The 15,162-nt window shown below is 31.6% G+C and overlaps 2 protein-coding genes across 2 annotated transcripts; both read right to left on the minus strand.

The window, feature by feature from the left end:
- Window positions 1-1,548: 1,548 nt before the first annotated feature.
- LOC143047661 (peptidase M20 domain-containing protein 2-like) lies at window positions 1,549-10,584 on the minus strand. Its single transcript, XM_076220846.1, has 6 exons — window positions 9,499-10,584; window positions 8,914-9,062; window positions 8,013-8,155; window positions 7,287-7,441; window positions 3,179-3,413; window positions 1,549-1,845 (listed from the first exon to the last, which is right to left on the minus strand). Exons 1-6 carry the CDS (start codon window positions 9,862-9,864, stop codon window positions 1,709-1,711), a joined length of 1,185 nt encoding a protein of 394 aa, XP_076076961.1. The 5' UTR covers window positions 9,865-10,584; the 3' UTR covers window positions 1,549-1,708.
- Window positions 10,585-11,403: 819 nt separating this feature from the next.
- On the minus strand, window positions 11,404-14,717 carry LOC143047662 (xaa-Arg dipeptidase-like). Its single transcript, XM_076220847.1, has 4 exons — window positions 14,583-14,717; window positions 13,739-13,892; window positions 12,204-12,438; window positions 11,404-11,736 (listed from the first exon to the last, which is right to left on the minus strand). Exons 2-4 carry the CDS (start codon window positions 13,781-13,783, stop codon window positions 11,600-11,602), a joined length of 417 nt encoding a protein of 138 aa, XP_076076962.1. The 5' UTR covers window positions 13,784-13,892; window positions 14,583-14,717; the 3' UTR covers window positions 11,404-11,599.
- Between the last annotated feature and the right edge of the window lie 445 nt (window positions 14,718-15,162).

Consider the following 15,162-nt stretch of genomic DNA (forward strand, 5'->3'; position numbering starts at 1 on the left):
GTCTGGTAGTTACAATGCAGATTGCAATCTCTTAGTTTCACCCCCTTTATTTCAAGCAATAAGATGATTCGCGCACATATTTTTTTACTCTAAATTTTTCAGATTCCTAAGAATTTGTTTATTAAGTCTTATATTGACCACATACAATGTTTAAATAGGAAAAAATGCTTAAAAGCTGTTTTTTCGCAGATGGCGGTATTTTGGGCAACTGTATGAATTGTTATGATTTGCTGTTTGATTAGAAGTAAGCATAATTTTAGGAAATTTTATGATGTCAAAAACTTCTTTGATAGTCATTACAGGGTTTTACTTAGTTTTAATTAATTAGCATTTGCACCAGAAAGAAAAATTTGGGTTTTCACACATTTTGTTAACTTTTACTCGAATTTCAGGAAACATGTGCTCTCTGTCAAAAACACGCTTTAAATATTAAAAAATCGATTGAATAATGACTGTTAATCTCGCTGCTAAAAGTTTAAATTGTTTGCATATGTGAATTTAGTATATAAAAGTCATATTATGCAATCAGGCTGAAATCTTAGAAAATATGCACTTATTCGTCCTTGGCTTTTGATCTTGATTTGACGGAAATTGCACCGTACGATTTTTTTACGACCGGGCAAAACAGATAGTACAGATGTGTAGCTTTCAAATGATATATAATTTAGCCGTGTGTTAGGTAGGTGCATTAAAAATTAAATTTTATGGTTAAAGTCACTCGCCTATTTGCTACTATCCCATTTTCATATTAACTCTTACGAACGTTTATAAACCAAAACAAGATGTCTACATACTAAAATTTTGCCATCTTTTAAATACATTTAAAAGGAATTATAAAAAAAACAAGACAATACATTAAGACGAACAACAGCAATAAAAGCGCTGTTCCTTTTCTTTTTTGTGTGTGTACTGATTTTGTGTCATGAATAAATATCCGATATCCTTTGTTTTTCTATTAAAACAGTGGTATCGCTAATTTTATTGTGACTAGGCTACTCAAATAATTCTGCGCCCTCTAGCGGCCTATAGCCCATCGAGGCAATCAAAGATTAATGGGAGATCGGTGGAATATAACGACTGACATTATTCGACTAAGTGACCAGCAGCAAAATCATTTTCGGTAGTTCACAACCTGTTTGTTTTTCAAGAAATTGAAAATGCTTAACAAAAACTAAAATACTATATGTTTCAAGGAGATTATAAAACAATAAATAGACGACACAAAACAAAAGAAAAACAAAGTAAAACAAAAATGCTGAACTCCAAGGTACATTCGAAGAGGAGAAGTAAAAAAATGACAAAATTCCGTTATCAATCAACGAAACAGGTGAATAAAAGCTATCATATTCGTTATTTGGTACCGACATTTCCCGGAGAAAAAACATGATTTTATAGCTAGCTGAACACCCCCCACCCCCCACCCCCCACTTGCATGACAGTTGCTTTAGTTACGTTACATTGATAGAATTGGTTGAGCAACCTAAACAAACATAAAATGTAAATGCGAGACACGTAACAGGTTTACGATTATCAGACAAAACGAATATGCACAGTAAAACACGAAATGAAAGTTTTAAGATGGCAAATACGAACACGCATCAACATGGAAAAGATTGTTTTTGTAAGCAGCACAAACACAAAGACGGTAGTCAGTGGTATTCCGTCATAGATATATAAATAAGTGAATATAACGTGAGTTTTGTCCCATTTATGCCGACAACGTCTTGAATACTGCAAATTCTTCTTTGATTTCCTTCAACAGATCTTTGTCTTGAAACAATTCCAAACAGGTTAACGCCATTGCCTTTCCTTGTGTCAGAGTTGATAGTTGGGCTTTTTGATCACCTTTAATTAGAGTATAACAGTTTCAATGTATAAACAAGACTTATAGAGGCACTAGCTGTCAAAATCATGTTCACCGATTTGACTCAAATTCTCATTTTTGATTTTTTAACATGCCTAAACACAATTTTACAATAATTCTGAAGTAAAGAAATTAAAATGCATAACTAGATAATATATACCAGAATAACGTGCGTTATTTAGTCTCGTCGCCATCTTATTAACTATCGAGATGACCTCCAAAAACTGCCAAAAAATTTCAAAAGATAGCGACTTCGTGCAATTAGATTTTTTTTATTTCATGTTATAGATTAAAAAAGCTATCGTTTTTTTGTGGATCGAATCAATCAATCAAATGATTGACCTTTGTTTCACTTTCAATGTTTAGATTCTTTTCCTTTTATTAACTGAACATGATCTTGATGTAAAAAGGTAAGTATTTCGGGAAGTCGTAACACACTTATTTAATCATTGACATTTGTTACATTCATGGTGAGAAATAAGATGACCGAGAAAATGCAACCATGGATTTTCCGGAATGTGTTACAATAATAATAAAATGATAATTTCGTATTTTACTATAAACAAAAGTGAGAATGGAAATGGGGAATATGTCAAAGAGACAACAACCCGACCAATTGGTCTTCAACGCATCGAGAAAATCAAAAGCTTGACCATAAAATAAGATACAGATAAACAGCATTTCGACGATTGTATCTAATGGAGAAAGTGTCCAAGGGTTAATTAACTGTCTGCAATGGGGTTTTTGACATGTCAAATTAGAAACAAAATTCAACAACAGATTGAATCATACACTGATAAAACATGATCTCGATTACATGACTGAATGATTATATTGTTGATTAAGCACATAAGACTTTTGAAATATCCAACTTGTCTATTACAGAGTCAATTCCGCTGGGTAATGTAATGACTAAGTTCAAAGGTAATAAGACAAAATATTGTATTCATTTCAGGAGCTGTTGAATGAGAAATATTTAATAAAGCCTTTATTAGAATCCTCATTGTTATAGTATTTGAATATTATCCTTGTACCACACACCTTTTTTCAGTATAAAATAACCCTTTTGTCAAAATAGTATTGAATGAATTATTTTGTCAGACTCCGTTTTATTGGGAATAATATAAATAGGGAGATGTTTTATGATTTGCAATAAAGCAACACTCCATCGAAGACTTGATGACGAGAATATAAACAAGTGTAAAGAATGGGGACTTTCCTTCTAACTTATCTATGCGAAGAATCATTTTTTGTATGAGACTTCCTACAAGATTTCCTACAGACAAGTTTTATTCCACTTTATATTAAATGTACCTGATGCTAAGGCAAAGTCTTTTGAATGATTAACAGAAGATGTTCCAATTGCATAAAACGGGTGGATGCTTGGAACAATTTGGGATACGTTGCCCATATCAGTAGATCCTCCAATCTGACCTTCTGCTGATTCAAACTTTACCCCTAAAGACTCAGCATTTCCCCTAAAAGCGGCTTCTAATCGCTTGTTGGTTACAACATTCAGACAAGGTCTTCCTGTGAACTCATATTTAACCTGAAAATTTGTTTCGATGTGATAACATTACTAATTCTTATATATTATTCTACAACACAGATGGGTCTGATTACGTTCAATGTTATTGATTAAGCACATTCAATTTTACACTAGTACTCAAAACCCTCCTTCCTTGATGGGTGCATTTTACATAGACAAATAAAATCGTATAATATAATCAAAATGAGGATGTTAATTTGATGTATGCCTTTTTGTGCTTCTTCGTTACATTTGTTGTTTTTTTTAGTGATTAAGATGATAACAATGTTGACTGATGTACCCCTATTTTTGACATTTTTACCTATTGTGTCTGTTTGTTTTGTTCACGCATCGGTGACAATATAATGGAATTTGATGCGACTGTCATACAAGTGAGAGGTTTAGCTAGCTATAAAACCAGTTTCAATCCACCATTTTCTACATTTGAAAATGCCTGTACCAAGTCAGGAATATGACAGTTCTTGTTCATTCGTTTTTTATGCGTTTTCCATTCTCAATTTTATACTTTTCTTTAACCCTTAAATTATAATTTGCTAATATTGTGATTTTTATCTATATATATACATGAACATTGTGTCACTGGTTATCAGGCCTGGGGCCATTACATTACAATAACTTTGTGATTCTTCCATTACAATTACAATTACAATTACATTTTTTCTCACATGTAATGCATTACATTACAATTACTTTGCCTGTGTAATGCATTACATTACACATTACTTTTTCAATATAAAAACAAAAAGCATTTCAAAAACAAAGGTATATGTACATATGTATACAGTGTTAGGTACATAGACTTCAAATACTGGTTAATTAATATGTGCACTTTATCATCATAAGTGGTTTAAATGTGATGCCATTAAGAGAACAGCGATCAGTTCTGTACACCTTTCCGGCAATACTTAAAAGCCTTTCTACAGGAGCTTATGTGTGGGAAATGGCTAAATACTTGATAGCTGTATTAGCCAAAGAAGAAAGGCACACTGAATTTGACTTCCATTATTCCAGTGCATTGATTGAAATTTCTTCACATGGCTCAGACAAGTAGATGTCAACATCATGTACTGCACCGTACCTGTGTCTATACCCTTTGATAGAGTAGTAGGAGACATGAAACTGAAAAAGTCACTTTCAAGTTTCTTAGGTGGTGGTAAAAAATAAATAAATTATCATATAATTTTGTTTTTAACATTGATCACTTAATCATTAAGACATCATTAAGGATTTCAAAGGGATATAATAAATGTGTCATTAAAGGATTATCTTGTGAAATGCCTAAGGGTTCTGTGAGGACAAACATAAGTTGAGAAGATTTGATTGCAATAAAAACATTGTGATATTGAATTAGGTGAAATAACAACACAGACAGGACCCAAACCACAGTTAGGTTTAAAAATGTTGTTTGATATATTCAATATTTCATTGAAATACATGTAAGGTGTGTATAGAATTATGAAATTTTCATCTTCATTTTTTTTCATTGATCTATATAGTTTTGTTTGATAATTTTTTTTATAAGATTTTTCATAGACCACCAAACACCAAAATATTCCCATATCATATTAAACAAATATCAGAAACCAAGATCAAAGACTTGATATTTTTTACCATTTTATATTTCTTACCTTAATGTGTGTTTTAAAGATTGATGTAATTTATTTAATACAGTAACTGTGACAAAAATTTTATTCCATACTTTCTTTTGTTTTTGTTAATATTTTATTTTTATTATACAATATTCTTCAATTTTATCGATTTTACCAATTTGTAATGAAAAGTAATGTACTGTAATGGAGGCATTACATCAATTTTTAACTAAAGTAATCATTACATTACATGTAATTGTAATGCAGAAAATGTGCATTACAAATTACTTTGCATTACATCCAAAAAATGTAATATTACAATGCATTACAATTACAAATTACCATTACCCCAGGCCTGCTTGTTATGACCCATTACACTTTATCATCATTGATTTCTGAATTATTTTGACTTCAATTGAATAATCAGGATAAAGGTTTATAAAGAGTTTGGTGTTTGTCTTCTGGCCTCTTCCAGACTATATGTATTTCAATGTGTAGTTTCTTAAAGTTAAAATATGGATGAAAATAAAGTTACCAGTTAAAAACTATGTAAAATTTAATAGAAATGTTTAATCAAATTGTAAACAAAAGATAAGTACTAAAAGAATCATTGCATTTTACATGTCCAGTCCAAATGCATACCACAAATTGTTCGTTTTTCTTACTTTTTATTAATTTTGTACTAATTAGATAAATTTTCACATGTCTGGTTTATCTTTTATTATATATATTGCCCTTCAGCTATACAAAATTGGTAATTGCAATCAATAGTTATCAAAGGCACCAGGACTATAATTTAGTACGCCAGACGCGAGTTTCGTCTACATAAGACTCATCAGTGACGCTCAAATCAAAATATTTATAAGGCCAAACAAGTACAAAGTTGAAGAGCATTGAGGATCCAAAATTCCAAAAAGTTGTGCCAAATACGGCTAAAGTAATCTATGCCTGGAATAAGAACAATCCTTAATTGGTGTCCTACCAGTCAATGCAAAGTTGACAAAAATCACAATACTAGCAAATTATAATTTAAGGGTTAAAGAAAAGTATAGAATTGAGAATGGAAATGGGGAATGTGCCAAAGAGACAACAACCCGACCTTAGCGCAGACAACAGCAGAAGGTCACCAACAGGTCTTCAATGCAACGAGAAATTCTCTAACATGAATATAAGAGTTATGACCAAATATATATATATATTTTCATCTTTAAATTGTGATTATAATGTACAATATCTTTTACTTAGGCTAATCATGACTTTTCAATACTGTAACAGTTTATTTTTTACTGAAGTTTCAAGTATACAAATCAATTACTATGCTTCAAGTAAAGAAAACTATTTTAACATGTTAAATATTTATCAAATATGAATTACAAAAATGTTCATTTATTGACCATAAAAACAGTTTTAGATTATTTTTTTGTTGTAATCAGTATGTAATCAAAAAGTAATCAGGATTACAGGGTATTTTGAAAAGTAATTGATTAAATTAAATTACATGTAATCAGATTTTTGGCTGATTAATGATTACAATGATTACCTGAACAATGGTAATCAAATACAGTTGATTAATGATTACAATTAAAATAATCCCGGACTCTGTTCTACAATGACACAAATTAAGTTTGTAGTAGTAATTAGCGTTTCTGAGTCAATTTTATGAACCGCTTGGTTTTCATTGTAGTGTCTTATGTACTATTTTATTTGTCTTTTTCTTATTTTGGCCATGGCGTTGTCGGTTTATGTTCGATCTATGAGTTTGAATGTCCCTCTAGTATCTTTTGTCCAAAATGTTTTTTTACCTACCTGGTCCAATGTTTTGTTTAACGGGTGCAATTGGTTAGTCAATACAACCCATCTTTGTTAGGAAAATTGTCAGAGATATTTTTGTATCTTACTTCAGCTAGTCGTTAGTTTGTTCTACTCCATATTCAGATATAGATATTGTTTCTGAATTCTAATAACAATCTTAATCAAATATATGTTGATGGCAATGTATTTGCTTCACGTGCACGCATTTTATCATTTAAAATAATCTGACAAAAAAATACGTCTGTTTAGAATCACTTTTGATAACAACAGTTAGGCCTATTGAATTTAATACCAGAGGTGGATTTAGGGGGCAGGGGCCCGCCCCCCCCTTTTTGGGAAAAACACTGGTTGCTTATATAGGGAATCACTGAAGCGTGACTGGAGCGGGTCCCCTCTAAGGCAGTCAGTGGGCCCCCACTTATGAAAATTTCTGGATCCGCCACTGATTACTTTCAAAGGAATAAATGCAAACCTGACAATATGTTGCCACAGCAGCAGCCTCAAAACATGCTTTCATTTTGTCCCTTAGTTTATCCAATTCCTTTTTGCTTGGTGTTCTGAAGTAGAACTCTAGCTCTGATAGCTCTGGTATGATGTTTGGCTTCACTCCTCCGTTCTTTATAACCCCTTGTAATCAAAACAAGTGGTACATACATTTGTTTACGGTTTTGCTACTATAACATTGCATTGTATATGACGCATAAATTGGTCGATGTTCTACATTAAAGAAAACGTAATCATTTTATCTTTGAAACTTTATAATACATGTATATCATTTCACATTCTGAATTCGTGAAGAACTGTTTCCTTTTTAATATGATATATATTTATCAAAATAATTTCCATTTAAAAATGACACTGGTTCATGATTATTTTGGAAATTAATAATGTCATTAATACAGTAACTGCAAGTACTCTGAAATGGTACTTTCGTGGTAATTTGACCTGTTGATACAATTTGTTTTGTAACCGTTGGTTTTCCTGTTTGAAGAATTTAACAATAGTAATTTGGGGGTCCTTAAAAGCTTGCTGTTCGGTGTGAGCCAATGCTCTGTGTTAAAGGCCGTACTTTGACATCAAATGGCTAACTTTTAAAGTTGTGACTTGGAGTAGAAGTTGTCTCATTGGCACTCATACCACATCTTTTTATATCAAAATCCCTGGGTTTTTTTTTTCCTTCCTAAATTCAAATATTTACCGTGTACTCTCCATGTTGGTTTCAACTGTTGTCTCAAGCAGGAAACATTTTGGTAACATAATACAGCAGCATCTAGGGCATTTACTCCTTCCCAAGGATAAGCCGCCGCGTGAGCGGCTTTTCCTATATATTTGATTGTGACTCTGAAGAAGACACGGCTTAATTGTACAAATTTTTTTTTCGTAATTCAAATTTATAAATTTAACATTTTGAATTTGCTCATGCTTCCATGCGTCTTATTCACGATAGATTGACTACTGTATTCAAAAAATGGGCACTGTATGTGCACTTTATGATACTTGGATAACTGTTGTATTGTACCGGTGTTTTATTAACAGAAAAATAGCTTTCAGTATTGTTTTGGTTGATGGTCAATATTTCTTATTCTTGGAATTCACATCTAGTTATGACTATATTTATAATTATTACCCTCAATTTCATAACCACTTCGACGTTCACACACGACGTTAATAATTCGCGTTATCTCTCCTATTTATATCCATAAAGCAGAAACTATCGTATTAGTTTGAAGTTATATACTCCATATGCAGGCGTTGCTGGAATTTTGCTACATATGAACTGAAAATTCACAAGTGGGTCTGTTTTGTCGTTAAGTTTTGTTTTCAACTGACTCTCATTGTCAATTTCGAGATGCAAGTCAAGATGTGAGAAAGACTTAACTGTATCTGAACATAGTCACCAAATTTTGAATTTATTAATTAGAGAACATGATCTATTTAGCGGAGAGTATATATAATAGTAGAATATTTCTAACTTATTTTCTTTCTTCCTAAGAAGTTCGTATGAGAAGTCAGCCTCATGAGAATAAAGGAACAAGTCGACAAGAAGAAGGGCATAATTGGTTCCCATAGAACCATATCCAGTGTAGCATACGACTTACCCATCGACAGCGAGCATTTCAACATTTGAAATTGTCTTTGGAAAAGGATGTACCATCATGGCTACATCTATGTTATTGAATGCACCAGATTCAATCAAATCTATCTTACCGCCATATCCTTCTTCATCTGGAGTTCCCATGATAGTTATCTAAAATGCATGGGGTTTTTGGGAGATGTATTTTTTATGACCATGCATACACTCCATTAACACTTTTACTTTAAAAATGTTCCAAATTTATAAAAAAAAAAGACTGGAAGAAGATGATATTTTTAAACAAACCAACAGTTTTTTTTTAAAACAATACTTACCACACTGACAGCCAAAATCGGAAACAAGTAGTGTCACGACATCATTACCGTCATTACCGTCATCAAAAACGATAATTACTGTATATTCTAATAGGAACATCAAACAAACCCTGCAGGCATGTGTCAGAATCGTAATTTAGTTTGTTTTTAAAGAAAGCCAATTGGGAGAATTTGACCTACTTATAAAATGATTGTGCTTTTCATTTACTAAAGTATATATATTACAATAAAGTCAAAAGTTGTTATTTTTTGTATTGTGTAATTAAAATGCCTACCTTTCCTATTGGAGTCCCCGAACATTTGAATGCTGCTTGTACACCAATTGCAGCAGCAATTCCTGATTCAGCAATTAAATTATGACCACATGCGTGACCAATCTCAGGTAGAGCATCGTATTCGCAAATAACTGCAATGTTCGGTCCGTTATCTGTTGATCCTAATTCAGCCTTGAAAGCCGTGTCTAGTATAAAGTGTCTGTGTACTGTAAACCCTTTCTGTTTTAGAAAATCCGTAAGCACAGTATGAGCATGAATTTCATTTAGTCCTAGTTCTGGCCTTTTCCATAATATTTGGCTGATGCTGTTCAGGTCTTCTGATGCATTATCTATTGCTAAACAAGCAGCCTGTCTAATGTTTTCCATCGTTCAAATATCGACTAGAAATACTACAGTTATAAAGATAAGTTTATTTATTGTACACTTTTATCTTTCAAAGAAGGTGAAAATATAGAACATGATTATTCAACGTTATTACAATACATAGTGAAAAGATAGGAAGACTATACCAAAGTTGGTTTATACAATCAGCCACGAAATATGACAATACTGGTGAGAAAAAAGTAAAATCACCAAAATACTGAACTCCGAGGAAAATTCAAAACGGAAAGTCCAAAATCAAATGGCAAAATCAAATGATAAAACACATCAAACGAATGGGCAACAACTATCATATTCCTGACTTAGAACAGGCATTTTCAAATGTAGAAAATGGTGGAATGAACCCGGTTTTATAGCGTTTAACCTCTCACTTGTATGACAGTCGCGTCAAATTCCATTATACGGACATGCAAAAGATTTTATCAAACAATAATTTTGTATTGATAATATTTATGTGGGTTTTGCAAATACAGTACACCTTAAGCTGATCATAATTTATAATTTCATCAAAGATTACCATTACCCACTAGCAACCATAATTTTTTGTGAATATCGTTTCTGTATTATTTTTTTCTGATTGGTGTCATTTGTAGCTGAACATTTAGAAAACAACTGTATAATGCTGCATACTTCACTTTTATCTAAATCTAAATGTATTTTAAATATTCATATTTGGTTGCTATCTAATTGACGTTTACACTACATCCTTATTTAATCTATACTACTAGTATATGTAACATTGATTTATTTATTGTGACAAACAGCATATTTGTTGTGTTTGATGGATTGATATTTCAACAGACAGTCGGTAATGTAATGGGTATTGATACGGCGTCTTAACTGGCCGACTTTTTAGCAGAATGCATGCAAAACATTCTCGAAGACAATGTTGAAAAGTTCTGTAATTTAGCTTTCAGATGTATTGTGATTATCCATTTTTCAATACATATTTGCATCTCACGTATCTTAGTAGACCATTTATTTTGATTACTACCGAAACTAGGAAATCTACTCATGAGTTGATTTTTTCCTCGAATTTGACACAGATGGGTGACTTCAAATCACAATCTATGACAAAAGTGATTTTTTAAAACTTTCCAATTTTTCGTATTTTAGCTTTACAGAACATTCATGTCCATTTATAAATCAATTGCTCATGACATATTTTTATAAAATTAATACGTGATGTACCCCCTAAATAAACAGAGATACGAGGAAACTCGGTTAAGATCTACCCTTTTTCACCGATAGCATCACGCATGTGAATGGCTTGTATGATATTTCTGTGTTTCAAACCACTATCGACATGTTTTCGCAGCCTTGAATATTTAGATTACACAAAAGTCAAATAATCCTCTGTAATATGTATTGTGACATTTTTACCGAGTGTGGATCGCAAAGCATAGGAGAAGACGCTCATCCTGTCATCTGGTATTGCTCCTTTTGCTATTCCCATAACTTTTGTTTGTAATCTTGATATGTCTTTTAACTCGATTAAATCGAGTTTTGCAAATCAGTAAACTTCTGTTGCAGAAATTTATTTAGAGGCTTGACCACTTTTCTGAGACAAGATTAGTACGCTTATTATAACTAATAAGTCTGTTAAACTCATTACATGAAAGCAAATTTTAAAATATGACTTAAAAAATTACAAAATCAACCAAGTCCATCCGTGTTCACAAATCTGTAAAGTTTTGAGAATATTTGTGTAACCACTGATTCATTGTGAATTTTGTTTGAATAATGCAAATTCATCCCTTATTTCTATTAATAAATTTTCATCTGTTAAAATATCAAGACAGGTTAGTGCCATAGCTTTAGCTTGATTCAGAGTATGCAACTGAGCTTTTGGATCACCTGGAAAAAATAAAACATTTTAGGATTAGAAAAGCACCTGGGTCAACAAAATATTGTACAATCGATCAAATTTCATTAAAACATGACTTTTGATCACTTCCCTTTAAAAAATAGTAAAACATTGATGAAACTATTTGATAGTTGAAATATCTTAGAAACTGAAACTACAATTTTTCAGGAACAGAATTGGAAGATTATTAAATGATAATTATTCAATTGAGAAGACATTCAGTAATCAACAAGTTCTTTTCGGGTTAATGAAATTAAATTTAAATTGGACGTTTAAAAACTTAAAGCACTTCAACGCTTTACTCAAGAACTTTTCATCAAATTAATAGTCCTTATCGGGTTGTATGATTTTGTATGATAATAAGGATATATACATTTGTGACGATTTCATTTCTTTATCTTAGAAACATAATAACATAAGATATAGAAATGAAATCGTCACAAACATAATAACATACCTGAAGCAGTGGTAAAATCTTTGGTATGATTTCCATGAATCGTTTCAATGTTATAAAGTGGATGAATGCTTGGAACAATTTGTGAAACATTTCCCATATCCGATGAACCTCCTATTTCGTCTTCCTTTGCGTCAAATTTTACACCAAGAGATTCTGCATGACTTCTAAAGGCGTCTGCCATTCGATAATTACTGACCATATTCAAATAAGGCTTGCTAGAAAATTCGTATGACACCTGTAACCAAATTATAAAGAATTACTTTATGTGTATTAAAACATTGAAAAACCACAATATTATCTATGTACTTTAACTATAAATTCAATTCAAAAATAAATATACTATGCTTATTGATTTTCTAACATTTACAGAAAAATTTATGATATTTTAAATAAACCGAATGTTGTTCTTCTGTACACATATGCATAATCCTCCAAAAAGTTAGCCATTATGTTTGAAGTAACACCGTTTTTTCTTTACATTAAGAGCAAAACTGATACCGTATCTCAAGTTATAAAACACCCTAGGATAACAAAATGTGTAACAATTGAAAGGACAAAAACGGAAGTCCTGATTTATGTTATAAACACAAAAAAAATATATAGACAATTCTTTTTTGCCGAAAAATTAATTTAAGGATTAGAATTGTTTTATTACGAAATTTAAATTCTTATAAAGAAAAAGGATCTTTTTCGGTGGAAATTTAAATTTTAAAATTTTTTCCCCGTTTATTTCTGTTTTCGTTTGTTTCCATAGTCTGCAAATATCTCTCTTCGGAAACGATTGATTTTTCCTGAACCACGTCAACGACCAATACGATGTTAAAATTATATTAAAGAGATGTGTAATGATTACAAATACGGCAACTGACCAACCAGAGACCAATAAAGTGGAAGTTCGAACTGTAAGTCCTCGTAGGGCTTCCAGCAATGAGTAAAGCCTTTAAGAAAGATATAACAAGCAACGACGTGACAAAATGAATTCAGATAGTTCAAACAAGAATATTTTTTTTTTAATAAAATCATGAAATAGACGATTTAGTAAGAACGTTTTTACTCGACTTTTATATGAAACAGTAGGATAAGTTTGCATTTTTATAAGGATACCTAGGTCTTTTAACGTGTAGACCTTGCTTCTTTTCAAGATTACACACATTCACAATACATGTACATAGCTAGATTACTAGAAATGTTTTATAGACAAAATAGGAATTTAAATATTGTTTTTATTCTTTTGCAAATCAGCTGATTTCTCCAAATTCATTAAACAGAGTGCATGCCATAAAATGACATTAAAAAGCTTTATAAATATTTTAAAAAAATGGCTTTAACGGCCTTAGAAAAACTTAAAACTTTTTCTTTCATATGATCCTAAATATTCTCGCACAAATTGGATTAATTATATTACATATGTTTATCTTTTTAAGTATATTTCAAATGCAGATCTAAATGCATTAAAATGTAATCAACTATCAAGAATAGTGAATATGTACGCTATATTCAACTTTAAATCCGTGTATATACGTGTCCTGTTATACCTGACACCCAGTGCCTGTTGCTGCTGAGTCAAAACAGGATCTCATTTTGACTTTTAGTTGTCCAGTTCTTGTTTGTTTGGAGCTCTGTATGAGTATTCAAGCTCAGATAAATCTGGTATAATATTTGACTTGATTCCACCATTTTTTATTATTCCTAAAATAAAGATTATCTATCCGACTAGTCCATAGATAACATTAATAAGAAAAAAACACGTCCAAAGACACCCGTCAAGACCCAGTTGTATTCCTTGGTGTTTAAAGAACTAAAAGCTTCCCTGTGATAAAAAAAAAATTAATATAACATTCTTTTAGATACGATTTTTTTTTTTTAAATCGTCAAATGTTAACGATAACCGTTGTAAAAATGAAATTGTTTAATAGTCTTGGTTATCTCTATTACTTCTCTATTACTGTGAAATTTAACAATTGTGTTAATGTAAGGTTACGCCCATTCAGCTGTATTGAAACGTTCATTCTGGTAAATTCTGGTAAACTCTGCCAGATGTAAAATGGGTATGTCATTGAATACCACATGATGCATAACGCCCTCTGGAAAAATAGCAAAAACCGATTAGTGGCCTTCGGCTGTTAATAATAAGCTTGTTATCTGCTCTATGGTCGGGTTGTTGTCGCTTTAACACATTCCCCATTTCCTTTCTCAATTTTAATAGAGGTTTTTTTCTTTTTAAATGTGTACTGGTTCCGTGAAAATGGACGTTACACGTAACTTCGAAACTTTCAAATGAATTAAAATTGAAAAAAGACATACATGACTAACAAAGACTATAGTCTCCTAGGACATTTCGTTGTGAATTAACATCTCTTACTTTATTTGTTTTCATACCATGAACTCTCCATGTAGGCTTCATCTGTTGCCTTAGACAGGATACCGTCTGGTAGCACAATACAGCCGCATCAAGGGCGTTAACTCCATTCCAGGGATAGACTGCAGCGTGTGCTGCTTTCCCATTGTATTTGACTGTTACCCTGCAAAAAAAATAATCTTACTTAGAAAAACGGTCAATGCATTTCTGAAAAGCCTTTTTGAAATATTGTACTTATAAATGGTCAGTTTGAGTATGGATATGTATTTGATAAACAAACACAGGGTTTGAAGAAACTATATTTCACAAGAAATGTAATAATGAAATTATAAGATTTAATATGAAACGTTAGGAAACAGAAATTACCAATGTTATAGTCTCATAGATCAATTAAGAATGAGAATCCAGGTTATCGCATGAAAACCAAAAGATGCGAGACCAGATGCCTCGACATTGTCCTTTAAAATATAATCATGATAATTGCATTACATTATTTATTACGTCTGCAAACCCTTGTTTTTATATTGCATTCATTAACATTTCAACAAAAATTCATAAAAGATAACAGACTATAATGTTATTTCGTCTACATGTCTACAA

This window comes from Mytilus galloprovincialis, chromosome 10, assembly GCF_965363235.1.
Source record: "Mytilus galloprovincialis chromosome 10, xbMytGall1.hap1.1, whole genome shotgun sequence".
NCBI classification, from domain to species: domain Eukaryota; kingdom Metazoa; phylum Mollusca; class Bivalvia; order Mytilida; family Mytilidae; genus Mytilus; species Mytilus galloprovincialis.

Coding starts and splice junctions, on each gene's coding strand:
- LOC143047661 (XM_076220846.1), bottom strand. CDS start 9,864: ATGGAAAACATTAGACAGGCTGCTTGTTTAGCAATAGATAATGCATCA. Junction 9,063..9,498: donor CGGGGACTCCAATAGGAAAG/GTAGGCATTTTA, acceptor CATGCATTTTAG/ATAACTATCATGGGAACTCC. Junction 3,414..7,286: donor CTGTGGCAACATATTGTCAG/GTTTGCATTTAT, acceptor ACAAATTTTCAG/GTTAAATATGAGTTCACAGG.
- LOC143047662 (XM_076220847.1), bottom strand. CDS start 13,783: ATGAGATCCTGTTTTGACTCAGCAGCAACAGGCACTGGGTGTCAG. Junction 12,439..13,738: donor CAACAGGCACTGGGTGTCAG/GTATAACAGGAC, acceptor ATTTGGTTACAG/GTGTCATACGAATTTTCTAG. Junction 11,737..12,203: donor AGATTTTACCACTGCTTCAG/GTATGTTATTAT, acceptor TATTTTTTCCAG/GTGATCCAAAAGCTCAGTTG.